The sequence below is a fragment of the Rhipicephalus sanguineus genome, chromosome 10, assembly GCF_013339695.2.
Source record: "Rhipicephalus sanguineus isolate Rsan-2018 chromosome 10, BIME_Rsan_1.4, whole genome shotgun sequence".
Classification (NCBI taxonomy): domain Eukaryota; kingdom Metazoa; phylum Arthropoda; class Arachnida; order Ixodida; family Ixodidae; genus Rhipicephalus; species Rhipicephalus sanguineus.
In genome coordinates, this window is record NC_051185.1 from 46,087,696 (window position 1) to 46,109,418 (window position 21,723).

A 21,723-nucleotide genomic window follows, 5' to 3' on the forward strand; every position below is an offset into this window, starting at 1 on the left:
GACCCCAGAGCCTAGTGACAGGCATTTGCAGGGGTCCGTTTTTTAACAGTAGTAGGTACTGCTGAGCTACAGAGCAATATAAGTACATAAAAGTGCAACGTAATACAATAAATACATTATAGAAACATAGCAATACATAAATACATATAACCACAAATAAATCGAAATAATATTTATTAATTCAGGTATTACTATTGTGAGTTTTGCAGGTGATCGCGAACACATTGTTTATACAAATGAAATGATGTGGATGCTGCGATGGTACAAGGTAAACTATTCCAGAGTTTTGATGCAATATAGGAAAATGAATGTGATACGTAGTTAGTCCTTATGCGGGGTATGCATAATGGTTTACTTAAAGTAGAACGTAAGGAATATGTGGGCGTTTGATATGTTAATGCTATTGACGGACATTGAACAGCGTCATGCAGAAGTTTGTAGACAAATAGTAATACATGATAATTGACACAAACTGTGATGGGTTGTATGTTTAGTAGTCTATAAGCATATGAAGCTGAGTCTGTTTTTGGTATGGAGAGAAGGGCACGCACAGCTGTGTTCTGTGCTACTTTGAGGGGTTTCAGTGTTGTCGGGTAGGTTAATCCATAAATTACTATAGCATACGTGATGTGTGAGTATATGAAAGAATGATATAATGTTAACATTTCTTTATTGGGAAAATGTAGCGTAGCCTGTAAAGAATGGGTATTTTTCTGTATATTTTAAGTGTTGTCTCATGTACGTGTGTGTGCCATGAAAGCTGCGCGTCCAAGTATACACCGAGAAATTTTGTATTACTAACTCTTTCTAGTACTGTGTTATTCATTTTAAGCTGTTTACTTAAAGTAAGGTGGGTGTTTTGGGGGGAAAAGATAATGTAATTACTCTTAGAGCTGTTGGCGAGTAGTTTGTTTGCATTAAGCCAGGATGATAATTTTTGTAAGGCAGTCGTTGCTTTGTGGTATAGGATATTTTCGTTTTTTTGCTGTTATAAATATGTTAGTGTCATCTGCCTAAAGGATACAATCTTCTGATGTTATGGATGGCAGATCATTAATGTTAGCTAAGAACAAGAATGGCCCTAGAATTGAACCTTGCGGAACACCTCTATTGGTTATACATCGACATGACGACACACCGTTCATATACACATATTGTTCTCTATTATTTATATAGTTCGACAAAAGCGTTAGCGCTGTCCCGCGTATTCTGTAGTGATCTAGTTTGGTTAGTAATATGTCATGGTCAAGCATGTCAAACGCTTTCGTGAGGTCAATGAAAATACCCATTGTAAGTAATTTATTTTCTATGTTTACTTTTGTTTTTTCAACAATGTTAAGTAGTGCATGTTCTGTTGATTTTCCCTTCCTGAAGCCGTATTGCTCAGGTGCGTATAAATTATGTTTCTTAAAAAAATTGTTCAGTCTAATATACATTGCCCTTTCAACAACTTTGGCCAATGCTGGCAATATGGCGATCGGACGATAATTTGCAACTTTCATCTTGTCGCCTTTCTTAAACAAGGGTATTATTTTGGCGACTTTTAATTTCGAAGGAAACCAACCAGTTTCGAAAATATCATTGATGACATATGTTAATGGCTCAGCTAGAAGTGTAGATAGGTGTTTTATCATTTGAACCGATACGCTGTCGTCACCTATTGACTTGGTGTTTTTTAGTGCAAGAATTATTTTTTTTTATTTCATCGTTCGTTGCTGGATAAAAGAAAATAGATTTCAAGTTTTTCGCGCTAGGAAGGCTACTACAAGTGTTGTTGCATGAAATTGCGTTCTTGGTAGTGCCTACATTTGCAAAGTGATCATAGAAAGCATAGCTTATAGCAGTATTATCAACCATAATGTCATCACCATCAATAATTGCTGTAACATTGCTATCCATCTTTCTTTTATTGAGGGCTTCATCAATAACTTTCCACGTCGCCTTACTGTCGTATTAGATTGTGCTATTTTTGAACTGAAGTAGCCGTGCTTCGAAATTTCCAGAAGTTTGTTAAGGTGGTTGTTGTATCGCTTGTACCTAGCTTCGAGGTTGACGTTATGCGGTTGTCGCTTTAACCTTTTGTACATGTTGTTCTTGTGGTTTATGGAGCGCAAAAGGCCAGCCGTTATCAATGGTTTGCGTTTAAAATTAGTTCTTGTAACAGTAATAGTGCTCTCTCCAACCGCCATGTGTCTCTGTAAGATGTTGATAAATGCATTATATTTTTCTTCAGTTGAACTTGCAGAATACATTTCTTGCCAGTTTTCTCTTGCCAAAGAGTGGAAAATCTGCTTCTTGTCATAAAATATGCGCGTGACCTTATTTTTCGTTGTTTGGTTAGCCGGATTTGAATGGGGAAGTAATCACGGAAAATACGATATTCAACTCGATAAGACTGGTAAGACACAGTGTGTAGGGCGAGAAGGAGGGTAGGGAAGGTGGAGGCGATGGCAGCCAATACAGCGAATACAACGAAGAAGTACAAAGTAAGCTAAAGCATAACAAAAAAAACTAACATAATTGGTTGAGGTGTGGCTAAACATGGATGGGCTACGTTTCAATACCATATGGTTGGGTAAACGCCATTCTGTTTCTAATCGGCTAAAAGTAATTATCGAAGGAATTTGTTATCAGTGAACCTTATCGCTGCTATATGTTCACATACGTATGAAGAGTGTATTCAGCAAATCCTCGCAGCATGTCTCGCAGGCATCATTACACTCAGCATCATATTTCCGTCGAATAGATAATGAGCCACAGATTACATCTCTACATATGATACCTCACGTATACATACAAATTTATCCTGAATTCTTTCCCATGTTTCCAACGTCTCACTTTTTCGGTGTCCGCGTCGTCGTCGTATTGTCTTCCTTATCATCATTTCAGTCATGATCGTTGTCATCTTCGTTGTCGTTCATTATCACTGTCATGATGTCATAAAGCACGTTTTCAACAAGATGACAAAACCTGGACAAGGAGCTGCATCATGTTCCGTCGGTATCTGTCCGGTAAATCTGGTATGACTGGGCACGGGCATCCTATGGAGCGCGCTTCGTGGTACTGTCTGCGGTCAAGCCTATATGAATTACGGGACTGCTAGGTTGTGTGCGTTGCACGACTGAATACTGATTTGTGCCTTATTTGGTGGCCATCACTAGAACACTAATTCTGAGTGTGTCAGCAATTTAGTCGAACGCGTGACATCTGCTTGCTTCGCTCGCAACACTGGTCTTCCGATGTTAGCATTGACCATTCCCATACTGCATGAGAAATTGAATATTCAAGAATTCGAACGTTACTACACTGATATTCAAACGAGAAAAGGTCATTTTTCGGAGGAGCAAAGAGCACCATAGGTCGGCAAACTCATTCATGGTTCGACTCACCAGACTCACTCAGACTCACGTCGAGCCGTGATTCCGAGTCTGAGTGAGTACATGTGAGCAATATTTTGGTGAGCATGAGTCCGTGTGAGTCCGGTTGAGGTTAATGAGTCTTAGTCCGAGTCAGTCCGGTTGGAGAATTTTTTTTGTGAATCTGAGTAAACCTTAAGAGCGAAATGTATTTCTTGAGTGAGTCTGAGTGAGCTCCACGTTTTGTGCCGACCTACACAGATCACCAATGTAACAAGGACAACGATGACGAAATTACATGACAGCGATAACGAGGATTACAAGATGACAATGATTAGACGACTCCTCATAACAAGAAAGTCAGAATGTTATATGTATAACAGATACATAAAATATTCTAGTGGTTAGCTTGAAAATCGTCATGGAACAAATAGAGCTAGCAGTTACGGGAAAGCAACAGATGCTGGCCATACTAGATGTAGAGGCTGACGATGCTAAGTGAGCACTGCTGTTCTTTTTTTAATCTGCGCCATTATCATACCTCAAATTACCTCCCAATGGATTAGGCTCCGATGGTGCTTATGCTATGTAAATGTTACTCGACTGCACTTCCTTCATTCTGGCGATCACTTGTTTCAGTGCTTCACCCGGACGACGCATGGCAGGGTAACCCTGTGGAACGGAAGTCGTCGGCGCCGTCCGTGTACTCGGTTTCCACGGCAGGAAATCCGAAGAACCGCCAACTGCTGGCACAGGACAGCCTACCAGGTGAGAGGATGCTTCTTTTTTTTTCTCTTTTTACAATAGGGCTTTCGAGTGTTTCCGCCTTGCCCTGCTATTGCGGGCAACTCGGTGTCGAGGCAGCACGAAGCATATATAATTGCTAGGTACGTGATTAGGATAAAAAGAAGGTAGCCCATGATGCTGCCTCGAGCGCTACTTTTGGACAAGGGACGAAATAAGTGTGACACACACAAGTGTAACGCAACTTGGTTCTGTGGAATCCTGAAGCGTGGCATTAGTGTTAAAAAAGTAAATTGACAGCCACCCCTTTGTAGCACAAAGCCATAGGGAAATCCATTTGTGTTTCTCAGAAAGAAAGGTTCTTAGGTGCCAGAAAAAATTCATCCTCGTTCGGGCATAGAACCCGGGCGCGCTACCAATTGCTAGCTCCCTGGTTAGCTCAATTGGTAGAGCGACTGCCCCGAAAAGGCATTGGTCCCGTGTTCGATCCCCGGACCAGGGCGAATTTCTCGGCATCTAAGAAGCTTTCATTTTTTTCGAAGTCTGCTCTTAGGCAAAATACTTATTGATTCAGAACTACACACACTTTCCTTTCAGACAAAATCCGTATAGATTTCCTTGTTGCTTCGTGCTACAGGCGGGTGGCTGTCGACTTTTCCTTTATTAAATGTCTTTTCTCTCTCTCTCTAGCAGTAAATGTCAGTCTTCATAGCAGTTTAACCAGTCATGTTCACACATATTTTCTTGCTTTTTTGGGTTGCTCCGCATCATTAGTTTTTGTCCTAATCCACGCTTTTTCCCTTTCCCAGAACTGTACGCATCGTCTCCGACGCAAACTCCGGAACGAGCCAAGAGCGCCAGCTTCAAGGTTCGCCGAAACGTCAACCTTCCGGACACCACAGGTGGGTGATGGTACTGGCTAACATTAGAACTGCGCGCCATCGTCAGAGCGCAGCACAACAACATTTGTGGCATGAGGGTACAGACTGGTGAACGAACGGTAGGTTCGTTATGGGTGCGTCTTCTGATGTAGTACATTATATTAGGGCATACCCCGATGTTGCTCTGTTGAAATGGTATAGGCTGCATGAAAGTGTGCATAATAAGTGCATACTGCATTTCAAATGCACACTGGCTGACAAATGCGAAACAGAAAAGACAAGACGTGCATTGGAAAACACTGAACTTATGATTGTATTTCCGTTATAATCGTTCATGCAACGTATTCGCGCCACGTGCTGGTCAAAGTATGAGAGATCTAAACATCAGACATGCATGAACGTGAAGGAAAGCTTAATGATATATCTTGTAGCAGGTTTCACGGAAGTGAGCAGGCAGGAAACCACGTAGCCTCACTGACTTTTATAAAATAAAGAAAAGAAAAAAAATCACAGCCTGTGCTATGATTGTTCTCAACGCTTGCGATTGTGATTGCTTAGTGGGTAGAAAGTCGTGCTGCTTAGTTTTTTTTTTAAGGAGCATCTACTCGGCAAGAACGACCACCGACTGACCCAAGAAAATCTATCAGATAGTAGGCAAAGAAAGACTCGCTTTAACAGCTAGAAAAAAAAAAGGTGGAGGAGAGGCGATTCTTTTTTACTAAAGAAACGTCATTAGCGAGAGAGTTGGAGACGATTTCGTGGTAAGCCAGCCCACCATCAAACTATGAAGCTCACAAACAGAGGAAGAACCATGAAGTGAGCAACTTCTGATTATTCATAAGTCATGCACCAATACAGCGGAGGTCGGCTTACCTTATCTTGAGCTGATTTATTCTCACCATCAGTGGAAAGCCGTCAATCCCGATTTTCGCCGAATAAGCGCCACGACTGCTGCTTCCTCTAGTATATGACCAGCGCCTACGCGAATATGTTGTCTCGTTGCACAACCGTTCCTCACAGGGCCACTTGGTTTGCGTACTACATTATAGTGAAACAGTGCTAACTACGGTACAGGGCAGCGCTTTTGTTCTTGTTCATTCTTTCACGTTTCCCGTTCACGCTGTTTCGCCATAATGATTTGCGAAAGCCCGCTTTTCTGTTTCGCAATTGCCTTGTCCGGTGTTTTAACCACTCCAGCGGTACGGCACTCGCTGCGCGGTTTGTAGAACCAGTCGTGCACCTTTTCTTGTAACCGATTGAGGCGAGCTCTAGTGACATGCACCGCCTGCTGGGCGTTCCCCTTCCCCGCGTAGCCATGGACGAGAGGCGGTCGCTTCCGAGGCGAAAGCTCTCACGGACGGTGAGCCTCAAGTCGGACGAAAGGGTCAACCACGTCCCTGTCAACAAAGGTAGGCCGCCCAAGCTCGCGCCACCTATGTGTACATATGTGAACGTCTGTGAACGCAAGTAGTATGTCGTAGAGTTACTGAGTGTACAGTATACAGTGCTGAAAGCATTTTGTATGCATGTGTAGAGTTTCCTGCAAAGATTGCCACAGAGTAAATTTTGGCGCTAGCGTACGCAGAGGTTGGAAACATGGCGATTAACTCAGTATGGAAATGATAGGCGGTGTTTAATTTGCCCGTAAGCCTAAAAAAACAATTTTGAGTTTCAGTTGACATTATATTGCCTTCATAGAATATTTGTGATGCAACCTAACCGTGACCAGGATTTTGGGACATCTGCATGTGGCGCCGTCCCCCGGCAGCGCGCTTTACCATAACCTAATGGGCATTAGGCGAAAGGAAATTACACCAGATGAACAAAACTACTGATCAAAACTAACTCACGGTTGCGGTGGCGCGGCGTCTTGACGACAACGCGTAGGGGTGAGTGTGACGGCGGACAGCAACGACGTGGTTGATGGCTTGCTGCTGAGGCTGTTCAAGTTCAAGGGCTTCCAATGACGGCTCCATTTCATCGCACACGATGTTGGTTATTGAATCCACCTGATGCTGCGATCTATAGAACACCTGACGCAGCCCTTCACGTATGACCACTCAGATGGTCTCACGCAGGTTGTCGACGACTAGAGACTGAGCTTCGACATAGTTGTCGGTGAAGTGCGGTTGTATTGCCTCTTCAGCATCTCCAGCGTCTTCTAGATAGTCGAGGCATCCGAAGCGAATTCTGTGACCGTCTTGAACGGTTTCCTTGTCAGTCCAGCGAAGAGTTCTCGTTTTACTCCCGGCTTAAGCAAACGTACTGTATTCTCTTCAGACATGCTGGAGTCGGCTTGGCAGAACAAACGAGCCATCTCCTCTGCATCGAATGGCGATGTTTTCGTTCAGTAGATGCACACGCGTATCCACCAAAGCTGCGGCCGTTCCCTTGCGGACGATGCTCGTGAAAATGTCCAGAAATGCGAGGAGATCCTAGGTACAAAGTGTAGACTCTCTATTCTCGAACCAAGGCCTCGCGGTGTCTTCTAAGTAGAAATAGACATCATGCAAGTACTATTCGGGGTCGAGGCTGTTGAAGATGGCGACCCGGCCGTATGTTTCCGGCCAGCTTTCCGTGTCTTCAGAGGACAATCCGCTGATTGTAGGCGGCTCCCTGGGTTGCTGCAGTATGATCGCAGACAACGGCGCTAGGACTGTTATTTTGTAGCTGCCGTCGTGGTCATAGCCTTCCTGGTGTTTTCAGAAGGAGGTACGTACTCTGGCAGCAGTCCTTGCAGCCTGTGGCTATCTCGATGGTCAGGGTTGGCGTCGGTGTCTTCGTCGAGGTGAGGTCTTTGTTCACGGTTCCCGGGGGGTTTCGGTACACGAACACGCAACCACCGCCGCCACACGTCACGTAGTTGTGACGGTGCAAAAAGCAAAAGTCAAACTTGTAAATGTTGAGCTCCTTCTTGGGCGAACCTGTGCCCAGCAAAGGAAGTAGCGCTCATAATACGACGATAGCGGCCAACGTGGTCAGTGGTCGACGATAATCTGATGTGCCAGTGAAATGCATCGGCATTTATACGTGCGACATCGTACATTCCAGTGATATCACTGGCACTCGCATAAGTTCTAGGGTGAAACCAGCCATTCGCGCTGTGAGCACAATCAAATCAGAACTTTCCAATAGTCTCTAGGAGGTTGCAATACATTCCTGTGTCGCCTGCGCAGAGCGACAGCATTTGTAAAAACTTTTTGAAGAAAAACAGCGCACAATAAAACGAGGCAAGACACACAGCGCTGTGTGCCTTCCCTCTATTTCTTGTGCACGCGTTTTTGTGCGCTGTTTTTCTTCAAAAATAAACACGTACCAACTCGCCGACCTTGCCATTTTGTTGCTCATGACAGGCTTAGACTGTGAAACACAGTCACAACGAAAAGAAAAACACGTGCGCGTGTCAATATAGTATGGACTCACTAGAACAATCTGCATGGTGAAATTAAATTATCACACGACAAATCAGTTTTTTCCAAGGAGATTTGTATATAAAACTGCCCCTCCTATAACAGCCTAACTGGCCGCCCTGTAATATATTCAAATGTCCTGAACCTAGCCACTCTGTGCCAAACCAGAATGTTCCAGTTGCTATATAAAATATTGAACTGTGAGGTAACTTTGATCAAACTTTTGTTCGTAAGGTGAATTCTTTTTATTTTTCTTTCTTATCATTCAGTTACAGCGGTGCCCTACGGGCGTGGCAACGGAAAGATCGAAGCGCCAAGGTTTCCTCTGGCGGTTCTTGCATGGAAACTCTATCGTTGATTGCTCGTGTCAAGTGTGTGGATTTATGTATAACCGTCTCTGTGCTTCCCAAGGCGGGCCTCTTGATACTTATCATAAGCACTGCTGTCGTCTGTATAAGTTAGCTCGTGCGCTGTGTGCGCGTTGCGTCGATGTTTTGTTTGTGTGTGATGTATACTATGCCCATCCATTCATTTCTCATAGGTCTCATACGGAGTACAGCTTGTATAATCACTACGATGTACTGAGCAACAAATGTTGTTTTGCCTATCACTGCAAGCTACGAAGCGTATTTCGTCTGGAATACCACTCGTGTGCCCCATACAATGAAGGCGCTTCGAACGAGTTAAATTAATTAGGTTTATAGTGTCATCTGTTTTCGTTTGCTTTGTGCATGGTGTGTGCCTTTGAGGTGTAGTTGGCGCATTAGCATTCAGTTTCGTACGCCCGGAAGATAAACACATAAAAATTGGCATCGCTGTTGACGTTCACTTTCCGGTAGGGCAGGCGGTCGAACGTAGAATAAGTGCAACAAGTTCGTAAACTGTGCGCAACATTCCATCCCTATTGAAAATTTATCCACCATGTGGGATGGTGGGTTCCACCATCCACCATTATGGTGGATTATGGTGCTGGAAGATGGTGGCACATGGTGTATGCTGGATGCTGGCGTATGATGGATGCTGGGAATAGCGGAGCGTAAAACGGCTCTACAGCGTCGGGACCATCGTGATTAGCTGTTACACATAAATAATTGTATAGAAGGCGATGTAGAAAGCATTAGTACAAAAAAAAAGAAAAAAAAGCCGTATGCAAAAAAAAAAAACCTGCCGCCACCGGGAGTCGAACGTGCGACCTTCGGATCTCGAGCCGAGTACTTTACCACTACGCCACACTGACAGTTGCTTTGAGTTCTGCAAAATGACTAGTCAACATACGAATACACCGTTTGACTTCAGCTTTGTATGTCTCATACTGGACACAGACGCGATCTTCACATCGTACTAAAATTTGCATAGTTATTAAACGGGAACAAACTGTTGCCGGTAACGAATGGCACGTCGATAATGGCAACAGCGCTAACTTTCATGTAGAATTCACAACGTAACTCCAAAAAAAGTGTCAAGTGGACCGAGGAGCGGGTATAGTGAACCGAATGTTACAGCTAAGTTTAATTGCCGTTTCTCGCTTTTTCCAAAGGGCGACATGTGCAGAGGCTTTATGTCGACTCAAATCTCATTCGATGAATACGCGCGTACAGTTGATTGAGTATTGTGATGCTTTTTTCGTGCAACCTACAGCGCAGCCGTGCCAGCGCACTGATCTGACGCTGTATCATTAGCTACAACTGCAGAACAGCTCGGCCAAACGTAAGTGCAGTGCGCGGGAAAAATATGCCATCATATTGGTTCAGTAAGGCGTTCGAATTGACAAGTCTATGTTCTCGCATACGTGTCAGAGAAGCGCCGGCGAGTGCGACCGGCGGCGGTTGGTGAGCGGAGGCGTTTGCTGGAAGCGCGTCGCATCTATGCTGATCGCTTCTTGTGCGGACACCGTACACAAGAAAAAACGCTTCATTTAGGTTAGCCGATGCCACAGCTGTGCTGTAAAGTCATTCGCACTCATCGGAATCGTGTATCCTGAAACCCAGAAGTGCCGATAACACGTAGACGGACTCGGTCGGTAAGCTATGCCTAACGTTTGGTGGCAATCATGGTGGTAGAATATGATGGTGGAAGTGATACTTGGTCGGGCTTATCTCGACGCAGGCCGAAGGTAAAAGTTTGTGCATTTTAGCTTCGCGCGCATTTCCACTGTTACCTTAAAGTGCCGCCGAGGTAAGTGAGTGTGCAAGAATTGCCAGAGTTGCGTTTCTAGCGTGACGGTATCAAGCGGCGGCTGTTTTCTGATCTACCCGCTGGAAGGGCTCACTTCTCGGCAACTGCGCGCCGATGTAACACAGATACTGTCGCTGTTCACACCGACACTTCTAGACTTGTAAACATCACAATAGAGCAGCACATCGCGGATGTAAACCTGATAAGTACGTGCGTAAAATGTAAACATTCACGGCTGCTGTGCTCCACAAATCTTGAGGCGGTTACGCCGCATGAATAAAAAAAAGCGTGCTGAAAAGCTTAATGATCGGCGTTGGCTTCTTTGAACTGTAAACATATTTTTCTACATATTGAACAGCAAAACTTTAGAGTAACAGTGATTTCACATAATGTCACGTGCACTTCCATCATGCCACCGTCATCCAGCTTGTTCACCAAGCCATCCACCGAAACACGTTTTGCTCGCCACCATCAGCCAGCATTTTCCACTTAACACCAAAAAAAAGCTCGCCACCACCACCACCATCTGCCACCATTTTTCCACTCTCGCCACCATCAGCCAGCATTTTCCACTTAACACCAAAAGAAGCTCGCCACCACCACCACCATCTGCCACCATTTTTCCACTCTCGCCACCATCAGCCAGCATTTTCCACTTAACACCAAAAGAAGCTCGCCACCACCACCACCATCTGCCACCATTTTTTCCACTCTCGCCATCATCAGCCATTATGACCACCACAGTTTCCACCACATCCACTATTGTTTCCACCTTGTCCACCAAGGATTCCAGCATCCACCAACCCACGATTTTCAATAGGGATAACAACTTCCTGCAAACCTTGATCGTTGCGGCACAATTTCTATTTACTTTGCCGCGTTCCCGCTGTAATAGGAATAATTGTTAGGGTTTAATGTCCCGAAACCACCATATAATTATGAGGCACGCCGTAGTGGAGGGCTCGGGAAATTTTGACCCCATCTGGTGTTTCTTAACGTACACCTAAATCTAAGCATGCGGGGCTCTAGCATTCCGCCTCCATCGAGTTGCGACCGCCGCGGCCGGGATTCCATCCCGCGACCTTCTGGTGAGCAGTCGAGCACCATAACCACGAGACCAACGCGGAGGGCTTACCGCTATAAAGCGTTTCGAGCGCGAGAAGGCGAACTCACCGGCACCTGCTTACTCATTTTTGCGTGTTATCGTTTGGTCAGCGTTTCTATCCGTTAGCCGGGGACCCGACTTAACGAAGCGGCATTGTATAATCACACAGTTATTCACCAGGCCAGCTCACGACGAAAAATCAGATATGGACGGCGCGCCGCCCTCAATATCGCCATTATCGTGTTGTCAGTGTACCTGCTGAAGCACAGGCCGTCGGCAGGATAAACGAACAACATGTTTAGGAACGAATGGAATGGAATAGTACAGCCAAACTACGCCGATGAAGACGTTGACAATTACGTTATTTGCTATTGGCTGATTCCAACAACAATCTTCGCAAAGTGGCTTTTTGAAAACGTGATCGCGCCTTTCAATCTCAGCTGCCTAGAAAATTCGGGTAAGCAGCAAAAGCGTGTTTACCAGTGCAGAGCGGGTTCGCGAGCCGCAGGTTGTTGATGCTTTTCCACGGGAGCATGTTACCGGAATTCCTGCCGCAGATATACGCTCCATGCCGCGATACTATAGCGAGTGCTTACGCTACTGCTATAAAAGGTCGGTACCATCTCCGAAAAAGTTGTGTGGCTTTGAAACTGCACAACAACTCGTTTTCGCGGGCAGTGTAGTGCAGGTGGAAGCGGCTTGTTTATTTTTTTTTCTAGTTCTGCAACTAGCGCTGAAGTGTAAATTGCCTTTCAAGTGGGTCGCCGCACTGATTCGAATCGCGGAAGTTCTTTCAGCACTGCCAGCGGGTCAACGGCAAAACCAAGTGCTTCAAATCGCACGGGAAGGCATAAAAGAGCAGGTAGTTTGTTGTGACGCATGTATACTACGCGTGAGGGCGCTACCGCCGCGACACCCTTCCTTGCTTCTGACGTCATTTGGCATTGAAGTGCTACACACCATTCATGCAGCTCTAAGCTTCACCTGAGGCTACCCACTCGTGTTCGAATAGGCGTCTGTAAAACCAGAAATAGCTGGTTCCGGAAACATCCTATAACTACGAGCTCTTTCATTCAACAATAATAGGTTATGTTCACTGGGCGATGCTTCGTACTGTCAATAGGACCAGCGGATCAACAGAAAAGACAAGTGCTTCAAATCATACGTGAAGGTATAAAAGCGTAGACTGTTTGTTGTGATGCATGTACACTTCACTTGTGGGCGCTACCATCGGGACACCCTGTCTCGCTTCGGACGTCACTTATTTTTGAAGTGCTGCGCACCATTCATGCGGCGCTTAGCCTCACTTGAGGCCTGTATGTTGAGCTCTAATACACGTTTGTAAAACCCGAAATACGAGTTTCCGTAAACCTTCCATGACTGCGAGCTCTTTCCATCACAGTACGTATTGCCAGGGCTAGGCTGCGGACTTTCAAAACCGCCGGCAGGTCAAGAGGAAACCTTAGTCATTCGAATCACACACAAATGTAAAAAAGGTCAGGTAATATGTTCTTTGTAGCCTGCAGACTAAACGTTCACGATATAAAACCAGAGCTGTGGTTCCCCACACCACAGTTGGTATTACTTTACATGTTTAATTTGTCTATACAATGTAACAATGTAAAAAGTGTGGTGAAATAAACTCAAGCGATGCAGTGCCATTACCACAAACGCGATATCACATGAATATCTGTCGAACTTCAGACTTGTGTCGAGCATCGCTGCGCCTTTCACAGCTCGTATGGTAAGCGCTACAAGAAATAGAACTAACCACCACGGCATAGCCGTGGTGGTTACTGTAACTACATCAGTCACTGCAACGACGTAACCACGCTGGCAGTTCCGAGGCCACCTGTACTGCTATCTTAATGTTCCCACTTCAATTCTGTAAGGTCCCTGTTAACGTTACAAATTTACATACTTTTTAAACACCCATGCCAATTTTAAGACAATCCGATGATCCTGTGTAGAGCTTTTGTGTTCTCTCCACGAACATTCTTGTAGTGCGAAACGCGTGAGCACGACGCTCTACAGCCGATTAATTCCATTATTCTTATTCAAATTGTGTTCCAGTTAATTCAACTAAATGTCAAATACGAGTGACTGAGATGCCATTCTGAGTTTTGTTCATTATTTGCCCTGCAGAAAGTATCAACAGCGCATACAAGGATAGAAACTGGAACAGGACAAACAGAGGCAAAGAGTGCTGACTTCCAACTAGATTTATATAAGTGAAAAGTGCATGTATGCAAGATGAGGAAATTGAATCAAAACTGGAAAATGTAAGCACATGCCTGGCATATCTGCTTCCACATGATCCTCAGCAGATGTACGTGTCGTTCAGGGTATAGCTTGAATGCAGGCGCGGCTTACTTCTCAAACCTGGAAGGTGTAAGTACCGATGAAACGAGTAAGCCGTCGATTGAATAGAACAAATTGTAGCTCAATGAATCTATAGTTCGGCGAGGTCTGTTGTGTGTATTCGCCAGTATTACGGATTTATTAGGTCAGCACCAACTGGCCTAGCAAAATGCATTAACGAAATCGTAGCTCGCCGCGCCACGCACCGAATCGTCACTTGCCCGTGCCACCACTTTGCAGGGAGCAACGACGGCGGAGACAGCAGCTCCGGCTCGGAGCGCTGTCATCAAGAAGTAGGACCGGGCCAGAAGAACTCCCGCCGAGACCTGGCTCGACTCGGCGAACTCAAGCTGGGTTTCATTATGACCAAGGGTCAGCTCGAAGTCGAGGTCGTCTGCGCCCGGGGACTGCCTCTAGGATCGGGAGGCACGCCGCCAGGTGAGTTCATTGAAATTGTTTTACTGTATTTATACGTTTTGTAGGAGAGGCAGGAGTCTTTATTGGCGCTGGCTGCTGCTCACAAAAAGTTGCCCTGGTTTAACATGGTTAGACCAAGCTTGTCGACCGATAGCAGCAAATATACCGCAGAAAGCATGCCGCGGCGGCGCCCCCACGCAGCAAGCAGCAACACGCTGTCCAAACTTATCTTCGTTTTTTTCGTGCGGTAGTCACGTGACAAGAGTTGAGATTTCTAGGCGAGCGCGCCTGCAGGCTCGCGGCTTTCGCCGACTGAAGGAAGAGGGTGCGCGGGAGAGGAGAACAAAGACGCACTGCGCATGTCCGTTGCTATGACGACGCATATGCGAGGAGGCAATTGACTTTGGCTGAGCTTCAAGGTCAAACGCAAGCGCAAAGTAAATTTCTGGGTTTGTATCGGGAGTAGTAGAGCTTTCTCTCTAAAAAACCTAAACGCACAAGTTTCGTGCACGAGTAAAGGAAGGCTCTGATCCTCCGCAGTGATACGATAATTAGGGGGCTCGGCTGCTGACCCGATGGACGCGGGTTCGATCTCGGCAGCGGCGGTTGCACTTTTATGGAGGCGAAATACCCGAGGCCCGCGTACTTAGATTAAGAACCCCAGGCGATCTAAATATCCGGAGCCCTCCACTACGGCGTGCCTCATAATCGTATTGTAGTTTTGGCAAGTAAAACCCCGGCAAGTAATACGCTGAAGACAATAAACTGATAGGCAACCGATGCATAGTTGCATACATCATTGAAGTTAGCTTTGAGGAAGATATTGTTGCCAATATTACACCGTATAGCCAGCATTATACGACTCTGGCCAACAGTAACCAACAGATGGCCGAAATTAGTCGACACTAGCCTGTACTGATAGCATGCGAGTAAACAGAGTAGATAACATGTAATATCTGGCGCAATGCTTGAAACAAGAAAACACGACAGAGATGAGACACAAGAGCACGAGCTACGAACTGTTTTTGACGGTCAAAGGTGGAATACGAAGTAAACTTCCAAGCATGCGCAGTGGCGTGAAAGTGCAACATTGATAGTTGGCGCTCCTCTGTCTGTTCGCTTCAGCGTGGAATGGCGCCAAAAACACAGTGACATAAGCTACAGAGATGATACAGGCGCCCGTGTCTTTACGCTATCCCACAATGCGTTCACACCAACTAGCTCGGCTTTCCTTACTACTGTCTTCTCACCCACGAACAAGTACTCGCTCACGAACAAGTACTTTGCGAGACTTTGTTTTCAGGAAGCACACGCGGAGAGACACGCAAGGCTTAGTAAACAAGTGTGAATGCACAGAAGAGAGTTCTGCACAAAATGTGACTTTGCGTGACCGACCGCCACAGTGAACATGCTTTAAATGAAGGGCGGTGAAAGCAGCCACACAGCAGTGCGCTGTTTCCGGTGCCTTGCGGTGCGTTGCGGCGCGGTTCTTGGACAACTGCGATATACTAAGGTGATATAGAGAGCAGCATTCACGTGAAATAGATGAGGCTTTCTGCACCTATGAGAAAGGTGACTTCTAGACGACGGTGCCTTCCATACCGCTCGTCATTAAGGAAATGGCGTTCCCAGCACGTCATCTATGGCGCGAATCCAATTACTTTTAAACCGGTATTGGCATTATCATCCATTCCCTTCATACCATGCAATCTTTCCTCTCCTCCTTTATCATTCGCGCATCTGCAGGCATTTGCTGCGTGCGCAATAAAGGGAACGATTCACTTGTCCCTTGTCTTGTACGGATTCTCGTTAAAAAACAATAACCGCCATGCAATAACCTGCCAATGCTCAAACTCTATCTATCTATCTATCTATCTATCTATCTATCTATCTATCTATCTATCTATCTATCTATCTATCTATCTATCTATCTATCTATCTATCTATCTATCTATCTATCTATCTATCTATCTATCTATCTATCTATCTATCTATCTATCTATCTATCTATCTAATTCCCCCAATACGTCTCTCCCTCCGCACAGACACCTACGTGAAGACGTACCTCAAGGAGGGCGACCGCCAGATGCAGAAGCGCAAGACGCGCGTCGTACGCCACTCGTGCGAGCCGCAGTACCGCCAGACGCTCAAGTACACGGCCGCCGACGTGCTGGGCCGATCGCTGCTCGTCACCGTGTGGGAACGGGCCCGCGGCTTCGAGCACAACCAGCCGCTGGGCGCCGCCCTGGTCCACCTGGACCGACTCGAGCTGAGTCGCCTCACTCTGGCCTGGTACGCGCTGCAGACGCCCGCCGGACCGGCGTCGGCCTCGGGACCCCGCGGCAACGGCGAGGACGACGACGATGACGACGACGATTCGCCGTGAACTTGACTCGACTTCTACTACCCTGACACTGTGTGTGTATGTGTGCGTGCGAGCTACGACGACAGCCGGTTTTCGATTGATCCACGGGTCCACGAGACGGGGAAATTTACCACGATGCACACGCGCTCCTGCTGCATCCTCGTGTGCCCTCTGTTCGCTTCTCCTGATAAGTTTGCAGGATAACTTATAAGATAAGAACCCTTGTCGCAGGATAAGGTTGCGCTTCGAATCACGTCCGGCTGGGTTGCATCCTCTTATTGGTCGTGAACAGGAACCGTGGTGGCGGGCCGACGTAGCGGCGAGGCCGACAGCCAGTTCGTTCTCTGCTGGCGTTCGCCAAGCATTATTTTTCTCGAAGCCAGTGCTGACGATAGCCCTACCACAAGCTGCAGAAAAATGTTAGTCTATGGTCACCTCTTTCGTAAGAATCAGGGCGCTGTACCTACATCGGTAGGACCAAACAACAAGAGCGGAAGTTACAGTATGGTCGAGAGTCCATGAGGGTTCAGATAACAGAGTGAAGATAATAATGTTGCGGACGCTGGTCGAGTTCGATGAAAAATGAGAGACGTTTGAGAACCCTGATCAAGTCAGAGATGGGAAAGTGTAGGTAGTTTGTATTGACGTCACCAATGGTACCCATCTTGGGGTCAAGAGGCTGCGTCAACAAGAAATTGACAGCACGTCGAGCGCGCCTTGCGCCGAACGGCAAATTGATAACAGTCATCACACGGTGACATAATGTCGCCATCGAAAAGAAAAGATACAATGTAGGCCTAATAACATGGTGCATCAAAGTTATCGGTGTTATCGGGTTATAGTTAACGGTGTTTAGATACGGCGCGTACGGTACGGCGAAAAGCAGCGTTCGTGACGTCACGCGAACTTGTCCATCTTAGACTTAGTCAGTGACCAATCCTTCGTCCTTTGTAATTACACTGCATTTGCATTGTTTCCTGTTCGTCGATAAGTGTAAAATGTGTCAAAGCAGAAACGATCCGTCGTTTGCACACTAGACGTAGACGATGAGACAATACAGTGCAATACAGCGGCATTGTTTGCTCCAGTCTTAGACGGAATATAAACGCATTGTTGTGGGAACGTCTGGAAGGGGTCAGTGCCCACTCTCAATGTCCTTTGGGTCAGTGTCCGCTCTTCATAATCAAGACGCGAAACGAAAACAGAGTCAGAAAATGGCAGGCGAATCAGGTTTCATTTAAAGGCTGTAAAAATCACCGCGAGATGTTTTGCTGCAGTCGGAATCGAAGGTACCGAACGAGGGGACGTCGTTCGCTCGCTTACGCGTCTTGGCACACGCCTCTAAACAGCTGCGCACATCGTTTCTTCTCCAACCGCCTGTAGGGATTGGGAAGGCTATTTCACTGTACCGCGGGCCGTAAAACGAAACTATGCGCCGCACCTGGGATTTGTCGATACGAGCTTACTGGCGATCGCTTGCCAGTGACTATTGCTCGAACCTTTTGCAGCCGACCAACCACCTGATTTCACAACCACGCGCGAGGCGCTTGCAGAAGACGTAGACGGCAGTAGCAGTTGGTCGTAAACGTAAAGAGCGTTTCGGCATGCAGCGTTAAGGCATTACAGGGTGTTTTCAATTTGCGCAACGAATAGAGAAACAGAGACAATTCTTATTTATCGTATTCATTAGAAGAAAGATATATTAGCAGCAAACCAAGGTTTCGCCTAAATGAGTATGGTGTTCCTACCAGTGTGTCCCTTCCGACTAAATTAAATGCCTATAGCAGAGAATCTAATGAAGTGCAAGTCTCTTTACCTAGCGTAAGGACTAACGGAGAGGTCAGTAGCCTTTGGTTGCATCGCAGACTTTTCTATTTGAAACTTTTAGTTGCTGCGGAAGCCTCTTTCATTGCTGAGTAGTCTGGCCATTGTACCGGTACATCTTAGTTTGCAGGAACGTTCGAATTAAAAACGCTGACAACAGTCGTTCGCTAATTATGGAAAGCAAAGTATTAATATTCACGTGTTACGTGCATACTTAGCTTCAGGTTAGGGCACGGGCTAGGCTTCTGAATTGCTTTACGTGAAATAAATGTGTTTCAAGTATGCCTGCTCTGTGTTGAACGTAGCGTTCTATTAATTTTTCGGCAAGTAGCATGAACACAGGAAGCAGAGCCTTCAACTTTAATAACGTTAAGACCGACCGGAAAGCAGGCGTTGGAATTCGTGTCGGAAATTAGAATCCACAAAACCTGAGGGTTTGAACGGGACTGCTCCAATGAACCTAATTATCACCATTGCGTAGGCATCATCACTCCGCCTCTAAGCAATAATTATTTGAACATCCGGAGCTCTGAGAGGACAGGGATTCCAGGTTACTGGCGCGTTTCGTGCAATAATTAATTAGTGCAGCATAATTAAATGGCCTCAGGCAGTAACAATAACTTCTTTGTCAGCTCGTAGTTCGAAGTTATCAGAACAGTTATCGTTAATCCCCTCGCACGCTACAAATATATGTGTTGGTATCTCGTTCATCCTAAGGTACGTCACAAAGGTACGCGTCGGTATCTCGTTCATACCCTTGTACGCCATAGAGGTACGCATTGGTATCTGGCATTGTAATCCAATTTCGTCTACTCGGCAAGCTTTGTCCTGTGATCTTTTCGTGACAGCTAGCATATTCAAAGTTAGCAGATCGCGTTGATCATGGTACTTCCAGGAGTGCCCCAGTGTCGTCGTCATATCTACGAGATATTGAAGGCCAGTACGTCATCACAGACCCGGCAAGCCTCCGGAAGATTACCCGTCATCTGTCTGATTTGATTGCCCTTCACCATGACTCATCCGAGCACACCGTGACTGCACAGACTCTGTTACGCCGTTGCTAATGTCAAACAGCAAGGAGGTGCTGACTCTTGCCCTTCGAGTGCTTCGACCAACCTGATTGGGCTACCCGACTGACACGTGGTTACAAACGGTTGCCCGTATAAGAAAACCGACTCTGCGTGTGCTCCATGCAATGTGTTGATGTGTGTGCGTGTGTGTCTGTCCACGTGTCGACGGCGCACTGACTGCGTCTCCTTTCCCGACGCCTGTTCTTTACTGACATGTGCGTTCTCACACCGTCGTGCGGTGCACCGGCCGCCGAATTGGGGAAGAACAACATTGTGCTACCTTTGTGCAACTTCGGTCATTTGTTTGTATGTATGTACCTGCGCATACTGGATTTCAGCCTTGACTTGCCCGTCAGTTATGCTCCCCACTTTGTCTAAGTACGACGTCCCCGACTATACCAGAAATTTCCTGTTGAGGTATCTTCAACAGGTCGTGTACGTAGCGTCTAGACCCTTGCAAATGTGAATTCGCACAGTCTATATAGACCATCTATAGACCCCCCGTAGACTGGTTAACCTTCGTAATGACTTCTCGATTTGTCTATAGTGTTTGTACATTTACCGTTGACTGTTGTCCCTGACGGTGCCGTTTTGTTTTCGTCTATGTGTACTCCGTAGACAACCAGCTTTGAAAGGTTGGCTGCGGAAAGTCTAGCGATGGTAGTCTAATTAACTATAAACCTTAACTCTACAGCCTGGCTGTACATGTTAATCTAAAGGCTTTATCACAACACATCTGCAGACGTTCTAAATCTTACTGCCTGCGCAGTTTTGTAAATGTAACAGACGTCAGTGCCTTTTCGTTTCGCTTATTGTTATCACAGTCCCGGAACCAATGACACTGTACTCTGTATGCCTGAGAGAGCAACATCCATTGCAACATTAGCCTAAGAACGCGAGTATAGATATCAAAGATACAGGCAGCAGTTATATGCTGTTCACGAAGCACATAACAAAGTCTTGGTTTACGCTCGGCTTGCGGTAAACTATCCTCCGTTCATTCGTATGGACGATAGGGTTGTGTTTTACTTTATAAAGAACACGTAGCAAACGTTTTCGAATCATACCTGTCGCTAAACTCGACACCGAAATTTGTGCCTGAAGTCGTGCCTGAAGTTCGGCTTCCTCCGGTACATATGAAACAAGCAAGCGTTCCACGCGCTGTGCAGGCTTCGCATGCGGTAATGCCATTTTAGTTTGATTCGGCTACCACGCGTGACGCGGCACTTCATATACCATCCGTACTTATCTAATAGGAACATCATGCTTTTCTGAAACGCGAGGGTCCGCGACTGGTGTGACTAAAGAACCCCGGCCCGCAAAGATAAGGGCTGGAACTTGATTTGATAAAGCACGCGATGTGCCAAGGGCTTATAGCCAAATATACCTAGGTCCCCTTATCGTGAAACTTCCTTAATGAGAGAGATCTCTCACTGACCTGTGTTCGGGCGCCAGCTATTCATGATATTGATTGGTTTGATAGTGAGATCACTAGATTTACGTCATAGATGTTTTGGGTGAGTGCGGGCCCTTGCTTCGTGTTCGCAGGGCTTCTCTTACCTAAGAGCGCTTATTTATGAGCAGGCGTTCGATCGCCTTTTGTTAGTGGTAGTGATCGGCTTGATAATTATCGGCAGTGATGGCCGATCAGTGGTAGAACACGCGCAAGAGAAGTTTCTTGAATCGGGGCCCCGGGGCCTCTGCCCGCGTGTATTCTCTTAGGCTGGAAGGTTTGTCCACCGGCATTATTTCCTGCCAATCACGATAAGGATCGAGTGAAAACGAGAAACTTGCTGCAGCGATGGCCAATCACTGACGGCAAATACGTTAGGGAAGTTTCATGAATCCGGGCGCCGATTTGCTCAACCGAAGAGATGCAAAACGAAAATTAGACATAGAAAGCGTTTAGAACGGTTACAAGAGTATATACGCCGAAATACAGGGTTTTTTCTCCCTTCGTGTTCCTTTTTCGTTTCTTCCTTTCAATGTACTCCTATTTCTGCCCCAATTACTCT

General features: G+C 46.1%; 1 protein-coding gene across 1 annotated transcript in view; it reads left to right on the top strand.

Annotated features, from left to right (window-relative positions):
- The window catches only part of LOC119406368 (regulating synaptic membrane exocytosis protein 2), a 34,715-nt gene extending 13,385 nt beyond the window's left edge, over positions 1 to 21,330 (top strand). Inside the window, exons 8-12 of the mRNA XM_037673108.2 lie at positions 3,996 to 4,124; positions 4,910 to 5,002; positions 6,295 to 6,390; positions 14,273 to 14,470; positions 16,495 to 21,330. Coding sequence (XP_037529036.2) covers positions 3,996 to 4,124; positions 4,910 to 5,002; positions 6,295 to 6,390; positions 14,273 to 14,470; positions 16,495 to 16,835 — 857 coding nt within the window. The 3' untranslated portion in view covers positions 16,836 to 21,330. The remainder of the gene's footprint in view (positions 1 to 3,995; positions 4,125 to 4,909; positions 5,003 to 6,294; positions 6,391 to 14,272; positions 14,471 to 16,494) is intronic.
- The last annotated feature ends 393 nt before the right edge of the window (positions 21,331 to 21,723 follow it).